This window comes from Lactuca sativa, chromosome 7 (assembly GCF_002870075.4).
Source record: "Lactuca sativa cultivar Salinas chromosome 7, Lsat_Salinas_v11, whole genome shotgun sequence".
Lineage (NCBI taxonomy): Eukaryota > Viridiplantae > Streptophyta > Magnoliopsida > Asterales > Asteraceae > Lactuca > Lactuca sativa.
Window position 1 is genome coordinate 139452134 of NC_056629.2, and position 27061 is coordinate 139479194.

Below are 27061 nucleotides of genomic sequence, written 5' to 3' on the forward strand. Positions count from 1 at the left end.
CGTAAATAAAGCTTTCCTATCCAAATTCTCATCACTACACACCGAATGTCTGATTTGGTGTATAGATCGACATAGTGGGAACTTGAAGTGGATTTGGAAACGTAAATGAAAATGCTATTGCTAATTAGCGGCATGTGATTGAGCATGCACCAGAGGTAGCAGCTGCGCCCGAGCCAATCACGATGGTAGGAGTCCAAGTAATGATTCACGCTATGGTGACCCAACAAAGGGACCAGAAGAGGAAAATGTTGCTTAATATGGATGAACCTATTGTACCCATTGTATAACCTAAACTGAACATTGAACGGTCAGGTAGTCAGACTATCAGTCAAGCTGAGCCATGAATGGTTAGAAGAAATGAACCCAGTGGCGGAAATGATGGACGTGGATATAAGTACTAGGATTTCATGGCATCGAAGCCACCGAGCCTTTTTGGAAACCCAAAACTGGTAGAAGTTATGGATTGGATCTCCGAGATGGACATGATGTTTGAAAGTTGTGACTGCAACAACAAACAGAAGACTGCTCTTGCGGTTACACTGCTAATGAGTGGGGTATTAAGCTAGCGGAAGCTACTAGTTGATACTATGCCCAAGGGAGAAGCTAGCAAGATGTATTGGTAATACGTTTTGCTGCAACTGAAAATGCAGTACTGCTCTGAGCAGGATCTTTTAGAGATCAACAACGAATTTCAGAACCTAAAGAAGGGAAGAATGAGTGTCACCGAGTATGCTGTAAGTTTTACAGATAAGATGAATCTTGTTCCTTATCTAGTTCCAGCTGAACTCTCCAAGGTCAACAAGTTTGCTCATAGATTGTCGTGAACTTTGGTCTGATGGTCAAGCAAGCATACACTTTGAAAGTCGCCGTCTGGGCACCCAAGAATGTTGAGACCTAGATAAGAGAAAAGGTCTGGAGAGAGTTGAGGTTGGCAAGAAAAGGAAGTTTGACGGATCTTCAAGGTCCAACAAGAAGAGAAAATTCTTGAAGTCTGGAGGAGGAGGAGGAGGAGGTGAAGCAAGATGGTGCGATAAGAGAAAGAAGAAACACTTTGGAAAAAGTTGCAAGAAGATGATATGTTTCAAGTGTGGAATGTTTGGGCATTACACCAATGAGTGCACATTCAACAAAAGGGTGTGTTACAGATGTAATGAAGAAGGGCACTTAAAGCAAGACTGCCCAATGAGGGAAGGAGCAACAAACCCAAAAGTACCGTCGAAGCCAAAGGCAAGGGCATTCTAGATGATCCTTAATGAAGCAAGAGAGGATGCAAGGGATCAGGAGTGAGGATCTATATATCCAAAGATCAGGATATGAAGCAGCCATATAGATAGTATCATGTGGTGTAGCCTAATATAAGAGGAATAGTGTAGGGTGAACCTGAATATCTATGTAATTGTTTCAAGAAGTAATATAAACCTTCGTTATGTTATTCGATGTGTTAAATGACTAAGTGAAATTCTTGTATGGTGACTTGGAAAAATTACGAGAGAATACTTGGGACGAATATGAGTAGGTGTGAATGGTAGTAGAGGCCTATACTACTGGAAGCACAAGACCTACACTTGTATCAGGGAAAGTCACAAGGCTACCAAGAAGCTAGTAAGTGATTTCGTTTTATTCATGTATGTTGTTACCATCATTTCGGTAATGACTAGGTAGATGATTGTTATTCCGACCCTAGTGGTCATATCAAATCGAGTTCGACTAAGATGAGTATATTACGTAGTTAAGAGAGCCAAGATCGATGTAACATCCGACTTAAGCCAGAAGATTGAGGTGAAATCGAAGCGATCAATAGAAGTATCGTGATCACCGTTAAAGTAAAGAAGCTTATAGATAAAAGTACTACATGATAGAATGTCATTATATCACATTAGAAGATGAAGGAAGGTATATCTCACTATGGAAATTGACTCTAAAAGACTTGAGTCTAAGCGTTGCAACACACGATGAGAGTTCATTAGAACATGACCCATCGGTCTACTATGGTAATGGAATGAAAGAACTTATCTTAAGGGGAAGAAGGATTCTCCAATAAGGATTGATTTTGTAACTCGAATGTTACAATTGAATGTACAACACAAGATAGAGAGCGGGTGAAAGATTGAGCACCGCCTGCAGTCAAGAAGTCCAAGAGTTAGATACTCATTCGAAGGAACATAGAAGTTATGATTATTACCTTGGATGAATAGATAATGTATGCAGCCATTATATAAGCTTTGTTTTGTTGATGATTTCAGGACGTAATCATCCTAAAGGGGAGATAATTATAACACCCACAGATTAGAGTTAGTCAATTTAAAGACAATAAGCGTCAAAAATGACTTTTGATAGAAGATTATTTAGATTAATAAATCTTAACCAAGTTATAGTATACGTCACAAGGGTTTCGTACATATAAAAAACATCGAAACCCGACTTATAACGAAGAAGTTATGACCCGTCAAAGTTTTACGGCAAAATCGGCACGACACCGGGAATCGTAAAAAGTGAGTTTGCGATAAAGTACATTTTAGCCTTAGCGATCTAAATGAAAGTCGTAGTATACGTTAAACCGAGAAAGTGCATAAAAAGAACGTCCAAATTTGACTTCGTACGAGGAAGTTATTATTTTTTTAAGATTTAGCATAACAGTGCACAACCCGAAATTTGAATTTTAGACCGACCAATTTTTAGCCGACACAGCCTAAACGAGAATCGAAGATCTCGTTAATAGGAGCTCAACACTACTAGCAAAACAGCCTTTTACGACACTCATTGCGCGTCATAAAAGGCTCAGACGACGAGCAAATGCGCGTCAAGGAAAGCCCTGTCATAAAGAGAGACGACGCGCATTTACGACACTCATTTACGACGCACGTTTACGACACGCAATGCGTATCAAGGAAGGCCCTGTCATAAAGGAAGAAGACACGCATTCGCATGTCGTAACCTTACGACGCGCATGTTAATGACACACAATGTGTATCAAGAAAGCCTCTGTCAAGAAAGGCCATGTCATAAATGAAGATGACACACATTTTTGCGTATCATAATTTTAAATGTTTAAAAAAAATATTATTTATAGATTTACTTATTTTCAAATTAAATTTGTATTTAATGTTTCATAATAGAAAATAAAATGTCATATACAAAAAATAGAATCCATTGCATAAATTTAATGTCATACAATTCTATTTCTTACAATACATAAACTTGCATCTAATCTACTATGTACATCAAATTCCAACTAAGTAAAGTTGCATCTTACCTTTCATAATTCTTTAAGACTAATGCTCCAAATAGCTGATTATATGGATAAGCAGTTGTACATTGGCCAATCTCACTCCAATACCACAGCTGCTTATGCTAGACCTGTAGTTAACAACAACAGAAACCTCATATGCTTTTTGTTGTTCATGTATTTTCTGCCATTAAAGATAACATCATGACTCATAAGCAAATTAAGAAATACAAAAATATATAGGAAAGATGAGAAACATTATATCAATTTGCAGGTTTCAACAATACTGAATATACAAGTTTGTAAAAGTAGCACACGATCGCACATACAAGTTTAGACTAACAAGTAAAAAGATATTTGACGATTTTTGTTAAAAGGATGATGACATAAAGGAGTATAAGTAATCAAACGTAGCTAAAAATTCATGAGCAATTATTTAACTTATAAAAGCAAAGCAAAGCGGGTAAGTAGTAAAAAAGTAAAATAAATGATATAAAGAAAGAGAAAATAGTTACCAGGCGTTCGACTATGATGCGAGATAGCATCCCAATAAGTATGTATGTATTTAGACTCCTCTCATGAGCCTCATCCAATATTATGGTTGAGTGTTGCTTCAACAAAAAATCATTCTTCAACATAAAAGATCATGTCAACAAATTAAATAGAGGATTTGGCTTTTTTTTATTTGTTTTTTTTTGTTGAGGAAGGGTAGGAAACCTGTAATTCTTGAAGCAATATTCCATCAGTCATGAACTTGATAGAGCAGTTGTCCCCATCCAGCACACTTCAACATTGTAAATAAAGTTGTATGATAACTTAAAACTAAATTATATAAATTAACTTACATCTAAGAAACAACAGCTGCTCCCAACTCTTCTCTCTCTCTCTCACATACTACCCCTTTATCTTTCACATACTTGATATGATAGATAATTTTCTTTAAAATGATAAATTATTAATATGTGATTATGTATCCTTCAAAAAGACACAAAATGCATTCGATTAAAGGGTAAAAACTTACTTGTGGAAGGTCTTTGTATATTCACAAATTCAGTAATTTTAAAACGGAATTTACCATAATCCCAAAGATTGAAAAGTCAAATAAAATATTAATTTAGTCATTATTTAGCATGATCTCATTTCAAAAGCAACTAATTATAGTAATAATGATAGTTAAGCAGTAACAATAATAACAATGATGATGATTATAATAATAACAACAACAATGATAATCATAAAATCCTAATAATAATAATAATAATAATAATAATAATAATAGCAGTAGATGCACTTACAATGCGAACAAGATTCAATGCCTTTTGGCCAGATGCATCAGAATCTTTCTTATTCCATAAGTGGTGTTCTGTCTTGCTCTGCTTTTTGGTAACTTTTCTGCAATATTTTAATTTCAAGAATCAAAAACCTTAATATAAAAGCAAACTAATTTAAGTCTAATGAAAAGCTTTGGGTAGGTTTAGGTAGCCACAACATGTCTCAATAGATTATTTAATATACAAAGAAAGATGCATGATGACAGGGGGTAGGAATAAAAGATAATTTCAGAATTGTTTGATGACAGAAAGACTTGTTAAAAGTTTATGCCATATCAGAATGTGTAGGAAATAACCACCTTTGACATATTTAGTTAAAAGGGGGAAAATAGCTCATTAAGATAACCACCTTTGACATATTTAGTTAAAAGGGTAAAAATATACCTCGTATAAGCACGTCTCATATACGTTACAGCAGTTGTGACAACCTTGATTTAGTATTAAATTCAATGAGAAATTTGGATTTTTTTACTAATAATAGCAGTGTACTTTAAACTGCTAATATAGAATGTTGCTATTATAAGTGAATAAGTTTAAGTAAATGGCTAATATGGTTAGGAAATATATACATTTCTTATATTGGTAAAAAAGAGTAAAGTAAGTTGCTATCTCGTGTAATTTATAACTAAAGATCGAGATATAACCTTCGCCTCACTTTCACATTTTGAGCCAATCGCACACTATCCGTAGAAAAAAAAATACATACGAAAATGATGTGTTATGAAGTAAAACATTCAGATTTTACAAGTTACAACACCAAAAATTCATAATTAACAAAAATATTAGAAGAAAAAAAAAAGCAAGTTTGAATTCATATAAAAATCTACCCCTTAATAAGCCCAATCAGAAAAAGAACGGTGTATGGAGATTTTGGTTCAAATGAGTTTCTAGGTTTGTGATTGTTTCTATTTTAATTATTGTTATGCAATATTATTTACTTAGTTGCTTGGTGTAAATCAGCTTGTTGATGCTGTATAGCTCACAAACGGGCTAAGGTTTGTCAAATTTTTATTATTATAAAATGTATTTTAACCCATTAGTATATCATTTTAATTTTTTATATAAATGGATTTGATCCTGTTACTGTAATACCTCAACCAAGCATCATCACAAACTAGTATTTGATAGGAGCAAACCGCTGCATGTTGATATCTGGGAGATGGTGAAATCCCAGAAGCAATTGCCAATTCCCATCGACCATCTTTGTGTTTTGCAAGTCCATAAGCACTAGCCAGAGGCTGCAAATATGATGATATCAAGAAAATCAGATATTTATATTAAAGACTTTATAAAGCAAATCATATATTCATTTTTCTTGTCATAAGTCATCGTTGATAATGCTGTAAAGCTCACAAACAATTGTTGGAACAGATTGATAAGGGGTTGCTTTTGATGATACGAAGAGGCACATGCAGTTCTTGTCAGCATCATAAGTAGAGACACCCAACAAACCATCCTAAACACATATGTGAAAAATGTATTCATAGAGTTCACAGAAAAAAAAAAGTAGAGTTATTGGCAAGTAGATAAATATTATTACCATGTGAACAAGTGGAGAAAGATTAACTCATTAATACCTGGTTCTGAATGAAACCTCACAGAAGTTAATGGAACCTCATGATTTCTTAAATCCCACCAACCCATTGTTCCCTCCTCATAACTGCATACATAAAACACAAGCATATTCTCAATCAGGACTTCATATGTCATTTCAAGAATCAAGACAACTCCATTTCCTAATTTCCTATAAAGTTAAGTACAAACCCTGCTAAGACATGTAGAAATCCCTGTTGTTGAGGTACCAAAAAAGCTTCAACTTCCATGCACATACCTGTGGAACAACATGACCATATATATGTTATTAAATCATAATAATTTTTATTCTAGTAATGAAATAATGTTGTATAATTTAGGTACCTTTCCCTTTAGTAAATTGATTTGTGGAGCCAGTAGAAGAATGTGGTAACCTTGCAAACCTTTCTACAACATTGAGATCCCATAATCCAACCTTCCTTTTGATATTTCAAGTGAACATCATGGAGGGAAGAAACATAAAAAAAGAAAATGGAATTTGAGATCATGATGTTCCTACCTCAAATAGCTCTGATCCAGCCATAGCCACATATGGATGCCCTTCCACATGGTTATAACCTGATTCAAACACATGTCATTACCAAAAAAAAAAAAAGATACAAACCGTTTTTTTACAGAAGCAATTCATTCCTGCCCATATATTCCCACTAAACCAAACATTGGTCTAAAATAGGAGAAAAGTACCTTGAAACGTGTTGGAATTTTGTACCACATTCTCTTGATCTTCTTCTTGGATGTCATGAGAAATTATTTGATAGTAAACATTGGTCACGAAAGTACACATGTCTAATTTGCTAAATACACCGTACTTTCGTTCAATCCTGAAAAATAAATTATCAGTATATGTATGTATAAAATATAAATTAAAATAAAATATGTGAAGAAGTAATGTATACTTAAAATTAGTTAGGGGGACAAAATCAGCAAGTTTTCCACATTTTGGATCATCCTCGAGACTTAGTGTGTCGAGAGCAACCCTCCAGACTTTTCCATCATGCCATACAACAACATCAATAACAGGGCCCTTGTCTTCATAGCTCTAACACATATAAAGAACAAGTAAATAAGTACAACTGCATACAAATAAGAATAAAAAGAATAACCTTAATCAAAGAGATATATCACTCACATCTGATTGCTTCTTTAAATAATCAACTCTATCTTGTAGGTCTTAACGAGTCCTTTTTTAAATCAACTCATCAACTTTTGTTTGCTTCTAAAGATAGGGGAAACTTGTTAGATTTTGGAAAAGGAAAGATTGTTAAATATGAGAACAAACTTGGACAACCTTATCTAACTGTTCATGTTGTTTCATAACGTCGGCAATTGTTTCTTTATTCTTTTCATCCCATTTTTTCTTTCTTTCTTTCTGTTTCAGATTACAAATTCAGATAAATAAAAAATTAAGAAAGAAATATTCAGCAAGCAATTAGTGATTAGTCATCTAGATCAATATAATACTACAAACCTGATGCTTCACGAATGCAATTATTCGCATCAGCCTTAACAATAGTTGATGTATCAATATTACCAATCCCAGTGCTGAGGGATGAGAAACATGTAAATTTCCAAACCCCAAGTCAACATAACAGTTTATTTGCAGGATGAGAACCATGTAATTTCTTTTTCATCCCCAATTGAGTGGAAACAAAATGGATGAGGTGATAAAGTAATTGCAAACCCTAGGTTTTCCCCAATCTTGATGATTACCAAAAATAACAGGAGAACAGAAGCGAGATGAGGGATAGGATGTGTTGAGCAGCGATTGTGGTCGACACAAGTGGGAAGAAGGAGAAGATTAGGGATTTCATGGCAGGGAAAAACTTGACTGGTCTTCCATAAAAGCCATGGTAGGTGATGTAGGTGATTGTGGCGATGGCACCGAGGAAGAAGATGTAGAAAAAAAACTTAATAAAGGAGATGAATTGTTAGGTTTTGAGGAAGATCCGTCCGTTAGCGGTTTCACAGGGCAGCGAGCAGAGAGGACTCGTCGCTTGAGGACCAACGATGTAGATAAGAAGATGGAGGGTATGTGAAAGGTGTCGTTGTACAATATGGAGTGTGATATGTTGTTTTAATAGAGAAGGAATGCAAGTTATTCAGGGTAAGTGTGTTTATCGGTGGGTAGGAGGGGTTTGTAAATAGAACGTGGGAGAGAATTAAGGTCGATCCGGTGGGTGGAGAGAGTGCAGAGGTAGAGGAAGGCGGATTGCAATTTTAGGGTTCAACGGTGGTGGCGATGGCTTAGAGTTTGTAGAGAGAATGGAGGGATGGAATGCAACTCATGGCTCACCTCCTCCGTTTGGAGACCTTTGTGCACCACACCACCACCTCTGTCCATTCTCTCTCTTCCATTCGCATATTTTTATAATTTTACGCGAGTGATGGGCCTATGTACACGTGAAGACACTAGTGAGGGATGGATTGAACGAGAAACCTTCATCGACGGCGAGGTGTGTGATGGAAGAGAGATTGTAGATGGAACAGAAAGTGGAGATGGAAGTAAATGAGAGATGGAGACGGAACCAGACCTAAATCGCCATGGCAGGTTTTCAACTTTTCTAATTTTTGGGGAATTCCTTTTCCCGCTGCTAAAGATGAAGACGTGCGCCGTTTTCAACTTTTCTAATTTTTGGGGAATTCCTTTTCTCGCTGCTAAAGATGAAGATGTGCACGTTTCATTAAAAAAAATATAAAACAACATGATTTCACGACGCTCTTTTTATGAAAGGTGTCGTCCGTGTTTTTTTTTGTAACACCACTTTTGGGGAACACAAAAATACGCGTCCAAAATCCTTCACATTTTGGGAGATCTGACATTATTTTTAGGGCACACACTTTAGCGTATCCTAAAACAGCGCGTGTCATGGTTTGCGCGTCATTAAAGGGTATTTTTCTAGTAGTGCAACGATAAAAAAAAAAAAGATGAAAATGGTCGTCGGATGACAAAGTTATGAATTTTTAATAGAATTTACCTGTTTGGGCCTGTTAAAATATAACTTTAAAAATAAAGTCAAAATTAGCCGACAGAGTCTAAGAGAAAGTTGTAGATGACATTGCTACCTATGCGTGGATATAAAGAACATCTAAAACGTAGCTCGTATACGAAACTTACGGAATTTGGAAGTCAGAAGCGGGTTGATGCGAAGTGGGTGACGTGGCATGATCTGGACCCTTGCTTGCACACCAAGACCTTGATTTCGGATGATGACAGGTGCCCCCTTGTATGCGCAGTGTACCCTCATTCACACAACATACCTCCGAGGAACGTCCAATGTACCGAGGACCAGGGTGGCTATAAAAAGGGTGCGAGGGCTGCCATTAAATCTCATACCTTAACCCTTCTCTCTCTCTCTCTCTCTCTCTCTCTCTCTCTCTGTAACTTCTCTCTAAACCTCCCCCAACCTCTAGTACTTCCCAAGTGCTAAGAGGCATGTTCCGGAGTGCTAGAAGGCTTCGAGTACAAGAGCCTTTCAGCTTGGAAGTGCTGCCCCCGCAGAGCCCGGTTCCTAGCTAAACCCCGAGTAAGTGAGATATGCTTACCCTACTCTTAGTATAGCTTATGTTTAAGTTTATTATTGTTATTTTGAACTTATAAACAATATACATTATAAAATACAATATAAAAAGTGTTATTATAATATCTTTTAACTACTCGCGGTACGGGGAATCTGATTTGAAGGGCCGCATAAGTTTGTTGGATTTCAGAAGTGCTATAATGCCAAAATTGTCATGCCCTCCGGTGTTTCATGTTTGGCCCCTTTCTATACATAGTGGTTGAAAATTATTGGTTAACACTTATAAAAACAATGTTTCTCGTAAATCGTCGTTATAAATATTAGACAAAAATCTAGTGTTAATAATAATAGGCTTCGTCGAAGGAAAAGATGATTGTTAGAAGCAAAGCGCTATCCAAATTTCTAGTCATCACTTTAACAAGTGAGTGCATAGTTACTTTCATCTTACATGTAGATATGAAGTATTTAATATAAATTACGTGTTATGTGTGCATATTATCTGTGTTCTTGATATCTATGCTAGATGAACTAAATATACACGTTTTAGTAGATTTAAACTATATACGTATTTATACCAATAAAAAAATTGGGTAAAAATGGGTAGATGAATAATGAGGGATGAAAGATGATATAGATGAGCACTAGAAACTACGGAGTTAATGCCCTATTGATGAACATTGGCAGCTACGCCACAACTTGTAGGTGTTTTTGAACTACGATGTACTCTAAACATCTTAGCAGCGTCGCCTAAAGGATAACATTAGCAGCTACGCCTGATAGAGAACATCATAATACATGTAGTTGCACCTAAATGATAATATTGGTAGTTCTACCTAATAGATAACATTGGTAGATGTGCCATTGTCAGCGATGGACTTCGGGCCTATTCCTTAAGACAATCCATAGGAATGAATAAATGAAGAATAGATGACCCTTAGGGTAGATCCTTAAGAATAAAGAAGATAATGGGGATGGGTAATTGGGTTAATAGTTTGGTGAAGAAACATGATAACCTTATTATTATGGGTTGAAAATCCTATGTACTCACCAAGTTTCCCAACCTAACCCACTCAGTTTATTTGTATCAGAAGTGTCGATACGAAGTTACATTACACTGAGAGATTAAAGGGATGTAAATCACTAGTATAAATGAATGTAAGGTCATTTTATGCTTATGTTTCTGTATTCATGTTTTCTTGGAACAAATTCTGCAATGTTATGCTTTAAAATGAATACTCTGATTTTCAAATAAGCATAAATAAAATTTTTAACATGACCGTGAATTTACGGATGTCACATGCTCACAATGGGGAGCACCAATTTTTTTTGTCAAGTAGAAGGATGGTTCATATCAGATGTGGCTTGATTACCGGTAGTTGAAGAAGTTAACGATGAAGAACATTATCTACTTCCAAGGATTGATGACCTCTTCAAGCAGTTGCAGGGTGGATCTTGGTTCTAAAGTCTCCCTCGGAGATCAAGAGTTTCTTGGGATTAGCAGGGTATTATCGGAGATTTATTCAGGAATTCTGAAACATTATGGTACCCCTCACTCGTTTGACAAACAAGGGTGTAGATTTCCACCTGGTGCCTGAGTAGTAGGCTGCATTTGAGACACTGAGACAGAAGTTGTATGAGGCCCATTGTTGACCCTCCCTAAGGGTATTTAGGATTTTGTGGTATTTTTTGATGCATCCATCACCGGACTGGGGGAAGTTCTTATGTAGCGAGGGAAGATTATTACTTATGCTTCTCGGCAACAGAAGTTGCACGAGGTTTGTTATGTAACTCATGTTGTTTGATCTCAAAATTTGGCAGCATTATCTATATGGGGTCAGTTGTATCATCTACACGGATCGCAAGAGTTTGAGATATCTCAAGGATCGGATGAATTTGAACATGAGGCAGCGTAGGTGGCTTGACATGGTCAAGGATTATGACTAGGATATCTTGTACCACCTGGGGAAAGAAAATGTGGTTGCTGATGCTTTGAGCCACAAGACAGCTAGTCCTTCTCTTGGGGGCCTTTGTATGAGGATTTCGATTGATTTGATATTATTAGGAATGCTTAGGGAGGCTCAGGCCGAGTGAGTCAAGAAAGATAACTGGAAGTAGGAGCGACTCAGAGGCAAGATTGATACGTTTTCTACCGACAACCGTGGGTTTTTAACCCAGTATGGTCAGGTATGGGTACCAAAATTTGGTGGGATCAGTCAGGTTGTGTTGGAAGAGGCACACATGTCCATATTTTGGATACACCCTGGAGCCACCAAGATGTATCAGGATTTAAGGCTTAGTTACTTGTGGTTGTGCATGAAGAGAGAGAGAGAGAGAGAGAGAGAGAGAGAGATAGCCTAGTATGTTGAGTGGTGCTTCACCTGTCGGATGGTCAAGGTTGAGCACTAGAGGCCGCATGGCAAGTTGCAGCCATTGGAGGTTCCCATGTGGAAATGGGAGCTTATGACTATGGATTTCATCACTAAATTACTTCAGACAGCTAATGGATTCGACTCGATATGGGTTATAGTCCACCGTCTGACCAAGAGCGCCCACTTTCTAGCCATTTGAGAGAGCTCTTCGGCCGAGAAACTGGCCGATATATATGTATGTGAGATTGGTGCTCGGTATGGTATTCCAGTCTCCATTGTGTTTGATCGATATGTTCTGTCCATATCTCATTTTCTGGCAGAAGTTTCACGAGGAACTGGGTACGAGGTTGCATCTTAGCACTGCTTATCATTAACAGACTGACGGTTAGAGTGAGCGGACCATTCAAACACTTGAGGACATTTTGAAAGTGGGTGTCATGGATTTCGGTGGGAGTTCGAACTCCTACTTTCCGCTAGCTTAGCTTTCGTACAACAACATCTATCACTCCAGTATCGGTGCGCCGCTATTCGAGCTCCGCTGTGGGAGGAAGTGTTGTACTCCAGTTTGTTGGGGAGAGATTGGTTATAGAGTCATGGGAAGTACTTAGGTAGTCCTTCAAATGACAGAGCTTATTCAGCAAATTAGACATATATTGCAGACAGCCCAAAGTCGGCAAAAGAGTTCTGCCAAGAAGCACTGATATGTGTTAGAGTTTTAGGTTAGCGACATGGTGTTACTAAAAGTATCATCCTAGAAGGCTGTAATACGCTTCAGGAAGAGAGACAAGTTGGGACCCATGTATATTGGGCCATTTAGCTGAGGAGCTTAGTCAGATCCACAAAACCTTCCTTGTTTTGCAGCTTCAGAAGTGTGTGGTTGCTAATTCAGCGGTTGTTCCTTTGTATGATGTTTAGGTTGATGATCGCCTGAAATATATTAAGATACCAGTCATGATTTTGGATTGGAAGACGAAGGCCTTGCGCAACAAGATGGTACTTTTGGTTAAGGTCCAGTTCCAGCATCAGAAAGGTTCCGAGTGGACTTGGGAACCCGAGGCAGAGATGTGGGAGCATTACCTTGAGTTGTTCATAACAGTGGACTTCGAGGACGAATTTTGATTCAAGTGGGGGAGTATTGTAACATCTTGATATTGTGGTATTTCAATTTTTAACCCCCAAGTATGAAAATCTATTTCATTTTTTCCCTTATGTGTAAAGATAGTTTCAAAATAGCCCATAGAGGCATATTTGTAAATTTGGGCGAGGGGCGCGTATGTTGGGCATACATAGCATACGCATTGCGTATGTGGTAGGATCCCAAACCATAATCTTTAGGGTTTGAACCTTATTTAAACATCCTTATGTCCGAAGTTTCCTTCCTTTCATCAGCCTCCAACCCCATTTCGACCCTCTCGCAAACCCTAATCCCTTTTGAGGCCATTTTGAGCTTGGTGATGTGTTTTGGTGAACTTAAAGGAGGAAGGAAGAAGAGGAGATCATCCTAGAAATGTGGAGCATCTTGGATCCAGAATCACATCATCTTTGGACACTCTTTGAAGGTAAAAAGCTCTGAACTTGATGAAGTTATGCTTAGATCTAGTTTGGCCATGAAGTTTGGCTTCTTTTGGTCCCACTAGTTTGGTATATCGAGTATAAACTACTCAATCCATTTAATATGTCCTTTCAGACGTTTTGAAGTGTTTAGAAGCATAAAAATATGGTCTTGGTCATGATTTCCCTTCCATGCATGAGTTTGGATGTCTTAATGGGTTAAGAGGTTAGGGTTTTTGGTATTTAGCACTTAATGGTTATGCAAGACAATAAAGTTGGAAACTTTATGGTCAAGTACAACATTTGGGACCTAGATCTATAATTTAGACGTAAGGGATTACGCATTAAGCTTTTAATGAGATGGAAAATGAGATAGACATGTAAGTTGGGCGTACCAAATGGTACGTTGTGCGTACGCAGTCAACCCCCACTTTTGGTCAGTGTCTGAGTCTGCCCCGCATACAGGCTGAGTACGCCCAACGTACTAAGCTGAGTTGTCTCGGTTGACTTTTGAATTTGACTAGGTTTTGACCAAGTTTGAACTAAGGGTATTTTGAGTATTTTGATTATAAGTTAAAATTAGTCATGCTCCTATGAATAGGTGGCCGGTTATGATGATATTCAGAGGTGTGTTCTATTCAACGATCTTTTCAGACTGAGAGGTGAGTTTTTGTAGAAATGTTTAATCGAGTGTGAGAATCAAATTAGAGTAAAACGATGTAATATGAACACAAGAAGTAAATAAGGTCTGGTTTAGCTCATATTACTTTTAGAGAACAAGAGTACAAAACTGATAGTAAACGATTGGAAAACTTTACTATCAACTCTATGTTCAACTCCTATTTATAGGAGGCTGAAAGTACAAAAAATACTAAGGCTAGACATTAAGCTTCGTCAAAAAGATGCCTTAGCAAATACATAAGGAAACACACGAAACTATCTATTACACAGACTTCGACATATTACAAGATATTTTGACTCTACAGTTTTCCTCACTGTACTTATAAGTCAAAGGCACCAAAGGTCGGCCCACTGGATTTGATATACTTGTATATTGATAGATGTTATGCTGAGTATGAAGTAGATCTATATGATTACCTGATGATTACTAATACGTATTAGACTTGTAGAACTATATGATTACATGTATTCATGGTCACCGTAGTCAGTAGGTTAGTATTATTTTACTCTTCAAATGTAAGTTTACGAACTCTATAAATAGAGCATCCTTCTTCATGTATTTTTTACCACTTAACACAACTTCCAAAACTCTTATTGAAATACAAGATTGTTCATCTCTATCTTCATGATCTTAACTGATAAATCGTGTTCCTCTTCACTTTAGTTGATCACACTTACTAACTTGTGTTTGCATGCAAACCTTGTTATGAATCAACTTAGTGTCTACTTGATATAACTTGTTGCTATTTATTTCCTTTATATTTCTGTAATCTAACTCTTCTAACTTTAATTACTGTTGAGCTAACAGGATCCATTGAGATTAACTTTTATCTTGTACTTACGTTTGTTCAAGTTTTTCTCTCAACAGTTGGTATCAGAACCAAAGTGGTTTCTTTTTAAACAAAACTCTGATTTTAGAAAGCCTTCTATACCACTAAAGCTCATTCTTAAAAAAAATAAACAAAAAAAGCAAGGAAATATAGCACAAGCTTATTTATTAAACATTTCCAATAGTGTTGGAGGCTTGAACAAAACTCCAATAGTTGTTGTAAGTGAATACCACCATTGGTCTCAAAGAATTTAAATGAATCTTAAGAGGCTCAGTAGAGATGTGTGGAGGTTAGTGGAAGAAGGACCTCATGTCCTTGTTCTCACTCCCGTTCAAGAAGATGATGCTCAGGCACGACTAGGTGGAGCTCATGCAACCATGAACCGACCAACAAATGATGATCTTGACAAAATGGAAAAAGATGCCATAGCCTTCTATGAAATTTCTTGTGGTGTTGCTCCAGACAACTTTAACATCATCATCAATTGCAAGTATGCCAAAGAGATTTGGGATGTGCTCAATAATTTTTACTAGGGGTTTGAACAAGCTCAAGACAAGAAACTTACAACATCTCTTAATGAATTCACCAACTTTAAAGCCCTACCTGGTGAAAGTCTTGACGATTCATTCAAAAGGTTCTACCTTATCATCACAAAACTGTCAAATGCTAGTACATTTCAGAGTAATCGTGAAACAAACCTGTAGTTCCTCAATGGTCTAGGAAGATATTGGACTATTTCTAAGATGATAGTTCAAGGAAATAGAAAGATCCATACTCTCTCGCTGCTTAAGCTTTATGGTAAAATTCAAGCCTAAGAATCAATCGTGTTAAAGGATTGTGTAATTCTGGGAGGACCACTTACTTTGATGGCTCATACTCTACAGTTCAAAACTCCTCAGTACCCATATATCGCAGATTCATCATACCAATACTCATAAGATAGCTCACCGCAGTCGTATGAAGCTGATGCAGGACTTGATGAAAAAGAAGACTTTCAGAATGCCATTGCCCTGGTCAGCCAACAACTCAATAGACTCCCACCACCATCCTTTCGTAAAAACAAATAGTTCACCAAACCACCTTTCAATCTTAATTTCAACCCTTATAATAACCATCCAAGATATCCCAGAAATCCTCATCATCCTTCACAACTGTAGAATGCTCTTTCAAAAGAGATACCACAGACTAACAAACCTTCAGACTCCAATACCACTACTGAAGACAAAGATGGAGTTATTGTTTGCCATAAGTGTCACAAGGAAAACCACTTTGCCAAAGATTGCAAAGAAAATGTGGTGAAGGATAAGGCATTCTACCTCAGAATGGCTCAAGAAATGGAGAAAAAAGAAAAAGCAAGAGCTTATGTTGCTCAAGTGAGAAGGGATCATCAAGTATGGTCTTCGGGTGATGGAGATGAAGAGATGGACAACAACAAGAAGAAAGGAAAAATATGAATGGTGGTAACTAGTGAGGATGACGGATCAAAGGACCTGCTAAAGAACTATTGCTACATGCCAAAAGATGGAACTCTCAGCATCGTTGAACAGGAAATGTGCAAGGAGGAACAAGAGGAAGAATGGTTAATCGATAGTGCCTGCTCTTTGCACATGACTGGAAGGTTGGAATACCTTTGAGATTTTAGGCCAATCAGCAGTGATGGACACATCACTTTTGGAAATAATGTAATCAAGATCATCAAGGGTTATGGAGTAATGACTATGGGAAGCTTCTTTATTCAACGAGTTGCTTACGTAGAAGGTTTAAAACATAATTTGATCAGTGTGGGTCAATTATGCAAAGTTGGTCACGTAGAAGGTTTAAATCATAATTTGATTAGTATGGGTCAATTATGCAAAAGTTGGTCATTGGGTTGAGTTTGATAATCAATACTGCTACATCATGAAGAATGATAGGAACACATGCTTGATCAAATCTAAATATGAAGGACAATGTATCCATTGGATGTCTCTTTGATCATTGGCAAACCGCAGTTGTGTTTTTTGTCTAAGGCAATGTCTGAAGTAAGTTGGTTATGGCACCGCAAACTTTCTCACCTCAATTTCAAATACATAAACAACTTGGTAACCGAAGAGTTAGTCCTTAGACTACCAATCTTGAAGTACAACAACGATATGTAATGCTCAGCCTGTGAATGTGGAAAACAAAAAAGCGTAGCCATCCTCTGATAGTTGATTCTTCAATCGTTGAACTATTAGAGCTACTTCACATTGATCTCAGCGGTCGATGAACCGTATCCAGTCTTCACCATAAGAAATATATTATGGTCATATTTGATGACTTTACCCGCTTCACTTGTGTCTTCTTTTTGAGACTCAAATCAGGCACACCGCAGATCATGTCAACTTTAGGAATGGCAACGGGGCGGGTTCGGGGCGGGGCGGCATATCCCATACCCGAACCCGATATTTATATTTGTCCCCGAACCCGACCCGAAACCCGACGGGTTTCTTATCGGGGCGCCCCGTCGGGGCTAAAAATATCCCCGAACCCGACCCTAAACCCGAAACCCGATATAGACCCGAAAACCCGACCCGAAAATGGTGGCAGAAAAAATTAGGAAAACTACAATGAAACAATTGTGAAATTAAAACATTACAAATGCTTAAAATACAAATAAGTTCTTAACATAAGTGAACCAAATAAAAATTACTAAAGTCTAATATCGTAACTAAATTCATCGCAATAGTGAGAAATTGGGAATACGTGATGGGATTGAAGGTTAGAGTCTTCGGGTGGCTGAAATGGGTAAGAGGGATGAAATCTCATTATATATATATATATATATATATATATATATATATATATATATATATATATATATATATATATATATATAATTTTTCGGGTCGGGGCGGGTCGGGGCATGAATACCCCACTCCCTGACCCGAACCCGAACTAAAAACCCGATAATGACCCGAAACCCGACCCGATACCCGATAAGAGTGACCCGACCCGCCCCAAAATCTGCGGGGTTCGGGTTTTCCCGTCGGGTTCGGGTTTTTTTGCCATCCCTAATCAACTTCATCAAGGAAATAGAGCTCAAGATCAAACTGCCAGTCATACGGATAAAGTGATAATGGCATTGAATTTACAAATCAGCTCTTAAATAGCTTCTTAGTTTCCAAGGGCATTAGCCATAACTTCTTGTCATCTTACACACCACAACAAAACGGAGTAGTTGAGAAAAGGGATTGAACATTTGTCGAAGTAGCTAAATCGATGTTGGATTTTTCCAATTTTCCTCTCTACTTATGGGTAGAAGCAGTGGCAACTGCATGCTTTGTTCAAAATTGAAGCATCATTTGCGAACGCCTCAACAAGACTCTCTATGAAGGTCTCAACAATCAAAAATCCAACATTCGATTCTTTCACATTTTTGGTTGCAGATGTTTTGTGATCAATAACAAGGATCATCTTAAAAAGTTTGTACTGAAGTCAGATAAAGGGTTTTTTCTGGTTTACTCAACCAACAAAGTTGCATACAGGGTGCTCATACGGCGTAAAAGATAAATAGTCGCTTTGATGTCAAATTTTATGAATATTACATCCGCAACACTGCTCCTTCAACATAAACAAAGTTCATCTTGGAAAGTGATATCCCAACCTCATCGGGTCCGTTAAACATAGTTGAAGTAAACTATGATGATCTCTTTGGTCCTGCAAAGACAGCTCACCTTTTAGAAATCTTGGTGTCTTTGGTAGCCCAATAAGAATATGCATAAGTATTTGGACCAAACATGTCTGAAGGAACATCATTCAATACTTCCATCTCGTCGGTTGAGGGGGAAAGACCAGTTCCTTTGGAAGTAACAACCGCAGAGGTTCCTGTACTTGAAGATACTGCTCTAGCACCTACCTGCAGACCAACCAATCAATCAAATGCATCTGGAGACTCTAAGGAAGAAGAAGTTGAAAACATTGATACAAGAAAGGATCCAAGGATTATTAAGCACTCATCAATCTAGGTGGAATCGACATCACTGGATCAGGGGGAACTCCCATCTACAATTCAAGGGGAACTTCGATTACCTACCGCAGAGCCCATTCTAACAATCTAAGACTCATCTGTGCGTTGTTCTCAAATCAAAGGGGAACTACCTTCTCCAACCAAGAGTCCTCAGACATAGATGATATCCCCATAACCACAGCCGCATACCATCAGTGATCTCGTCTACACATTTGGACGAAAAATCACCCACCGGGTCAAATCATCGACAGCCCGTCTACAGGTATTCAAACTCGTTCTTCTACTGATTTAAATAACCATTGTCATTATGCAGCATTCTTGTCAACCATCAGGCTCAGAACCTTAAAGTAAGAACTCATGGAGCCTGACTGGATCATTTTCAATGCAAGAGGAACTTGTTGAGTTTGAACGAAATAAAGTTTGGAAATTGGTACAGAAGCTAAAAGGTCACACTATTGTCGGTACTATATGGGTATACATGAAAAAGTTAGATGAATTAGGTGCGGTGGTATGAAAGAAAGCAATTTAGTTGCAAATGGGTATAGTCAACTTGAAGGTGTTGACTACGATGAAACATATTCACCCGTTTCTAGGATGGAAGCCATGCATACGTATTTTCTTAGTGTAATATCAAGGTCCATCAGATGGATGGAAAAGTGTTTTTCTAAATGGAGAATTAAAAGACGAAGTCTATTTGCAACAACCTCCAGGCTTTGAAAACTCTGAATTTCCAAATCATTACTACAAGTTGGAGAAAGCAGTCTACGGTTTAAAGCAGGCACCTAGAGCATGGTATTAGACTCTTTTAGAGTTTCGTGTCTCTTTATGGTACAAAAGATGTGGGATTGATCCCACTCTATTCGGATGAGCAAATAACAATCACTTGATGCTTGTTTAAATATATGTGGATGATATCATCTTCGTTTTAACGAATCACGAAATGGTGGATGAATTTGCAAAGCTCATGACTAACAAGTTTCAAACGAGCATGAATAGAGACATTAACTTCTTTCTAGGTCTTCAGGTCAAACAGGACCCTCAAGGGATTTTCATTTATCAAGAGAAATACACCACTGAACTGTTAAAGAAGTATTCAATGGATAATTGCTCCTCTGCAAAGGTCCCTATGGTCTTTGGGTACAAAATCTCAGCTGAACCTACCGGAGAGTCAGTTGATCACAAGATTTATCGAGGAATGATTGGCTCATTGATGTACGTCACTGCTAGTTGACCAAAAATTGTGTTTGCAATGGGTTTATGTGCTCGGTACCAGGCTGATCCCAAAGTATCACACTTGACCGCAGTCAAGCAAATCTTCAGATATCTAAAAGGGAGTAAAGCCATGGGTATTTGGTACCCTACGGGTAAATATTTTAGTCTTCAAGCTTTTACAAATTTTGAGCATGCCGGATGCAGACTCGATTGAAAAAGAACTTCAGGTGGATGTCAGTTTTTGGGTGGAAGATTAGTTAGTTGGTCTTTAAGAAAACAAAACTGTGTTTCCTTGTTTATCACAGATGCAGAATATGTCGCCGCAACTAGTTGTTGCTCGCAAGTCCTTTGGAAGAAAACACAACTTTTGGACTATGTGTACAAGATGTTGCGAGTGCCCATCTATTGTTCAGAAAGCGCAATAGAAATTTCTCATAATCCTATTCATCACTCAAAGACGAAACACATAGAACTACGGTACCACTTCATCAAAGACCACATCCTCAAAGGTAACACCGAACTTATTTTTGTGCCAACTCACAAAGAAATAGCTGATGTGTTCACTAAAGCACTCGACTCCATGAAACTAAATGGATTTTTGGAAATGTTAGGGATGATGAACCCTGACTCACAGTTCTTTTTGAAAGGATAGGTACCGCATACCTCAATATATCTCTGGGTGTGAATAAATTACTTCTTTTCTTTTCAAAACAAAACTCTTGAAGCACTTTATCCACTACAGTCCATTTCTAGAATAACTGATATAGTATACTCTTCATATGTGCTCATCGGTATACAATGTACACTAAAGTCACTTATGATCTATATACTCTAGGGATCACCTTATTTCATTTATTTCTAACATTCTTAATCTAGTCTCAACTACCGCAAACACATTGCATGCTACCACAGATGTATTAAATGAACCCAAAGTCATCACTTCATAAATGCTCTAAAATGATGTTGTGTGCTACTTAATGAATTAAAAACATTCTTCAAAATATTCATTTTATTGCACATGATGTTTCAGTCCCTTTTCAAAATGACTTTCCTCATCAGGCCTATTTTTGGATAAAAAGAAAGAAAATCGATTTGCCTTTTGCAAATCCTTTCCAATCACATCATACAACCGTTGGGGTCTAATTCGTTTTGTTGGAATAATATTCCTTAAAGATCGATAGATTCAAGCAGAAAAACAATAAATGAAACAATAAAGAGCACAAGAATGGTTTGAATGATCTCGAATGATTAAACTTTAACACCTCAGAAGAGCTCGATTAAGAACTTCGACTGTAGAGGTGCTTAGGGTTACAATGAAAAGACAATCAATGACTAGCATACTAAGGCATACATGCATGCACTATATATAATACATAACCCTAATCTATAATCACGTTTGGACAGGTCCAATACCGGATATGCAAAAGAATAGCCCATGACGCAACACATAATACCCAACAATCTCCCCCTTTGCGTCAATGGAGCTGATAGCTCACTTCAGTTGATCTGCAGTTGACTTCTTGATAGTCTTGAACACACTCGGTATGATGGCTAAAACAGTTTTTCGAAAAGTGATGTACCACCGAAGCATGTATGTGAAGTTCTTCTTATCAGACTCAGAATTCGCCTTGCACCGATGAATAATATTGATGATGTGTTTTAGGCAATCAGTCGAGAACAAATGTTTGTCCACCAGAGCAAACAAGAATCTTTGACCTTTAGCTCTTGTAAACATTAGTGTGAGGTGAGCAGGATCAATTTGACCGAGAGTCATTTTGTTGACATCTCCTGGCTTTACAGTTGGCTTCACTGTCGGTTTCTTTCTCATGACAGTCGCCACCTCTTGATCCATCTTTGCAACTTCATGAATATAGGATGCCAACATCCTTTTCAGCTGTCCTATGATTGCTTCATACTCTGTTGCATTAGTAAGCAAAATATTGAAGAAAAGAATCCAATCATGAGGATTCAAGTTAGGAAGATTTGCTAGGGAGATAATAGACACTGAGTTACTTGAACCTTGGTTTATCCTGAAAGAAACATTGATAAACTTCCCCATAGAAGATGGTTTCAGCACCTTAACCATAGTAATTTTATGAGCACTCCAGGTCAGTTACTGAGGCTGACTGAACTCAAGATAAAAATCTATAAGTTCACGGTCAACCTGAGGGATGGGGTGAAGGAACGTCAACTGTCGGCTCAAAACAGTGAAAAACAAATGCCTTTCGAGTAATCGACATGTCGAATTGCGAGTCCCTTGTATTTTCACAGTCAAAGGAGGTTACAGGCTCCAGCCAGTAGGTGCTTGGAAACTCTATCGCCTCCCTGATAAGTGTTTCTCTTGTCCAGGAAGGGAACAACATCTTCTTGCAACTTAATGCATCATCCTCTTCTTTCTTCTTTTCTCTTTCCTCAGCCTCCTTAGTTGCTTGAAGAGTTTCATCTACCTCCTCATTCTTTTTCTTTCGGTTCAAGATGTCATAAATAGTTTCTTGATCTTCGTCATCCTCATCATCTTCTCTAATAACACACTTTTTCCTTTCTTTGACACCAGAACCCGAAGATAAATTATCCTTCGGTTCAGTTTTGACCTTCGGTTTAAGAGGAATAGATTGTGGCTTCTCTTCTCCTCCTTGTTGCGGAGGAACAACTCTCTCCGAAACACCCTTCATTTCACGTAAGAGTTCAAGATAGGGAAGAAGTTTGGAGGTCAAATGATTGCGAATAGTGAGCGTGAGAATAGGATCATGAGCCTGAAGCAGGGTATGTAACCGAGACAGAACATCCCTAGCACTGCTGTGAAAAACAGCCCGTTAGGTTTTCAACAGGGAAATTTTGTGTTCGGCCTTGGCGAGTGCTGCTTGCTACATAACATTAATCGCCGTCTGTTGAGCAAGATCATCTTTGAGTTGTCTTTCCATGAGAAGATCTGCAATAAGCTTTTCGAACCGAGAGTCAATGGAAGACAAGAAAGTCTTGTTGTCAGCAAAGAGGTCAGACCTAACAGTCTCAAATGCTCCGCTTGAAGAGAGTGAGAAAGCGAATCAATGGACTCTGTGAGCTTGGCAACATTGGAATCAGCATGACCTTTAAACGAGTCAAGAAAAACCTTGGAGTCATGAATGAGATCTTTAACATCAGAAGAGGCTCGTTTGCACAGAGAAGTAGAATCATCGATTGCAGCAATACATTTTTTGACGGATTCTGTATATTGGTTCAGGGCTGTATCCATGAAAGCTTTGAGAACAACATCATTATACTTTGTTGTCAAAGCGAGCAGGCAATCAAACTTTTCGTGAACAATGTCTATGTGCTGCTTTGTTGCCGGAGTAGATTCATCTTCCTCACTGGGAATTTGGTAGGGACTGTAGTATGTAGAATCAAATTCAAAATCAGCTCCTCCAAGAACTAGACTAAAATCAATAGAAGGAGTTGGTGAAAGAGGCTATGTGATTACTTTCGGAGGTTCTTCAGTCATTGCCCCCACATCAGATGTGTTGACATTGACAAAAGAATCTATGGTTGAAGTGATGATAGGTGTAGAGTAGAAGATTGTGTTGGAGAAAATGGGTGGTGGTAATGGGGCGGTAGTGATTGGAGTAGAAATTACAGGTGGTGGTGAAGCAATAGTGGAAACTAGTGGTGTTGAAGATGGGGGTGGAGGAGCAACGGTGACCGGAACGGTTGTCTTGGGTGGAGATGGAGGGGGGGTTGGAACAGAATCATTAACAAGATCCTTCGGAGTTGGAGACTGAGGAGGTGTATTACCCCTAGGTGAACCTTTATGTTGCTCTTCGTCATCATCACCTGCAGACTGCTTATCCTTCGGGTCTAAATGTGAGGGTGAAGAAGTGAGTTTTCTGCAAGCCATTTTCTTATTTTTCTTAGGAGCAGAGGAATCACCCTTGTCAGCTTTTCTTTTCTTTGACTTAGAGGGTTTAGAAGAGGGCTCTTCGGTTGCTTCTTTCTTATCAATAGCTTTCTTTCCTCGTTTAGCCGGTTTCTCCACCTCGTCTAAGGCAACTTGCATCTCTGGAGTTAATTGTCGTGGACTCGTCGGAGGAAGCAATTTGTACTTAGATATGAGTTTACTTTCCTGAGAGACAGACCGGTACATAGATTCCGCAATAGAGCCTTTGTGAAAAAACTTGGTTGGATCAATGACGAGGATCTTTTTGGTATGAAAGGATGAAATGGAGGAGAGCAGAGAGTCCTTCATGACTGGAAAATTGAGGGAGGTTATTGTCCTTTGAGCGACGATGGTGCAAAAGCGACTACAAGAAATCTCAGAATGCTTGGTCGAGGAGGACAAACTCTGCACCAGTTGGGACCAGATTAAAGACCCATAGTCCAGATTGATTTCGTTGTATATACCGTATAGGATCGTCACGAAACATTTGTTTGATCCATTAGAGCCACCAACACACTCAGCTAACCCCTTGTGAAGAAGGGTGAGCAACCCATTCCACTATGGAGGTAAGCATGATTTCTTGAACTTGGTAAAAGTGGTAAGGACTTCAGTGTATCCCATCTAATAGAACATCTTGAACAATTGAGTTGTAGTGATGAATTCTGGGGAGATCACTGAGGCGTCTACTGCAAGCCCTAGAAGAGAGCAAAATCGTCCTTTGGAAATCGAAGCTTTGTGAGTATGAATCTGAAAGTAGATGCGCTCTATCATTTTGTTGTAATCGGCTGTGGAGTATACTTGATACAGGAGTGACATGGGAACGGATTTTACTTGAGTTAGAGCGATTACGAGAGGGGGATACTTCAGGCACTCCACAACTTGAAGTATGTAATGATCATACAAGAATGGAGTCATATGAATGATCATATTCTGGTTGGTCTTGATCGAAAGCAGGGATGACGATGCAGTTTGATCCTGAATTGTTGAAGAATCCGCCATTTTCGAGCTTTGTGAAGAAGATGAACAGTTGAATGTTGCCGGTAATAGTTAAGAGAGTTCTGAGGAAAGTAATAAGATGGGACAGTGTCACAAATTCTTTATATACGGTTCCTAGGAAAGAGAAAAGACCTTGTTATAATGATGATACAATCTCTAAAAAGGCACGTGGAAAGTAGGGATGTGACAGCTTGGTTTCCCTAGATAGACATCAGCAGGCGTGATATTAGGAGCCGTTTCAAATTCATGCGCCCTTATCCAAAAATAGGTTTGAACTTCTCATATGATCAACAACATCATGAAAATTCATAATCAACACGTTCAGGAGTGGTGGAAAATCATAAAGATTCTCGTGAATTAGTGTGCCAAAGAAAAAGAAATAAAGTGATAAGTGTATGGGAGGTGAGTCATGTCAAATATGACATAAAGCTGGGGATCCCGGGCACAAATCTATTCCTTCAAAGTCAAGAGAGACTTGAAGTGCTTGTATGGTTTCCCGTGAGGATACGATCGACTGTTTGTTAAGAAACAGTGAAACACTTCTTTTTAAACATAGGCTTTAGAGGGTGGCTAAACTTCAACCGAAATTCGATGCTTAACATAAGACTGAACGTTGGAAGAGGTCCTTGTGAGACCAATGTGGTCTGTTGAACAAGTAGGTTGGATAGGTGGGAAGCAACTGAATTTAGAATAGAAATCTCAAAAACAAAAACAAAACTGGATCTTTTGGGAAGAAATGTCTTGGTTTTAGACAATTTCATAAAGATCACGCTAGAAAGTAAAATGAGACTTCTTTAGGTAACAAGTCAAATCTTTAATATTAAAATTCACCGTCACTTCTATAAAGGTGTTGAATTTTGGGTTTCACTTAGCACGTGGTGTACGCATCCAAGATCATAAACACAGAGTTTGTGTAATCATAGACCTCAGTGGTTATGTCTGACAGTAACAAGGGTTACATTTATGAAATGATATGTGATGGAGAAATTTTTTTTAGAGGAGGGGGAAAAGAACTGAAAGTACCTCTGCTAAATAGGATTGACAAAGTAGAACTCTCCTTACTCATTTGAGAGGAGAACGGTAGCTCAAGACAGAAGTGAATTTAGCAGCCTGATTGTGAAGAACCGATAGGTAGAATCAGTTCATTAGGCTTCACTCATAGTCATTGAGGCTTCAGTCTACATGCAGCAGCATGCTTCTAGGGACGCTTAACTAGTTCAAGATAAGAAAATCATACCTGCCTCACCCCAATTTTTGTAGTTATGAAATGCTCGACACCTAGAGAATGGACAGAAAGAAGCGAACCATGCACTCAAACAAAATAAACAAAAAAAACTCTTTTCAAAATAATAAAAATAAAAAAAATATATTTTTGGATTTTTGAGTTTTTAAAAAAAATTAAAATAAAATAAAATAAATAATTATAATAAAGTCTTAAAAATAAAGCAGAGAAAATAAATAAAATAAAAAAAAAGTACTAAATATACAGCCGAACATAAACCTTAAAGAAATGAAGCGAAATAAGCCGATCGTTCGGTTCATTTCTGTTTCTTAAAGTTCCGTAGCCGAAATAGACTGAGTGATCGGTTCATTTCGGTTCCCGAAAATTATGGAGCAGAAGTAGACCGAGCGTTCGGTTCATTTCGATTCCCGAAAAATCTGGAACAGAAATAGACCGAGCGTTCGCTCTGTTTCGCTTAACTTAATTTTTAGGAAGAGGTTTGAGGATTCGGTACTGGTTCTGCTTCCATCATTCCCAAACCTTGTAAAAAAAATTTGAAGCTTGCTTCAGGTAAGGCTTTAGTGAATATATCAGCAAGTTGATCAGATGATTAAACGAAATGAACTTCTACGTT

General features: G+C 38.0%; 1 protein-coding gene across 1 annotated transcript; it reads right to left on the minus strand.

Annotated features, from left to right (window-relative positions):
• Nucleotides 1-23744: 23744 nt before the first annotated feature.
• Nucleotides 23745-24329, minus strand: LOC111904903 (flocculation protein FLO11-like). Its single transcript, XM_023900610.1, has one exon. The coding sequence runs from the start codon at nt 24327-24329 to the stop codon at nt 23745-23747; it is 585 nt and encodes a 194-aa protein (XP_023756378.1).
• Nucleotides 24330-27061: the final 2732 nt, after the last annotated feature.

Excerpts from the sequence above, each read along its gene's own strand:
- LOC111904903 (XM_023900610.1), bottom strand. The coding sequence starts at position 24,329 with ATGCAAGTTGCCTTAGACGAGGTGGAGAAACCGGCTAAACGAGGAAAG.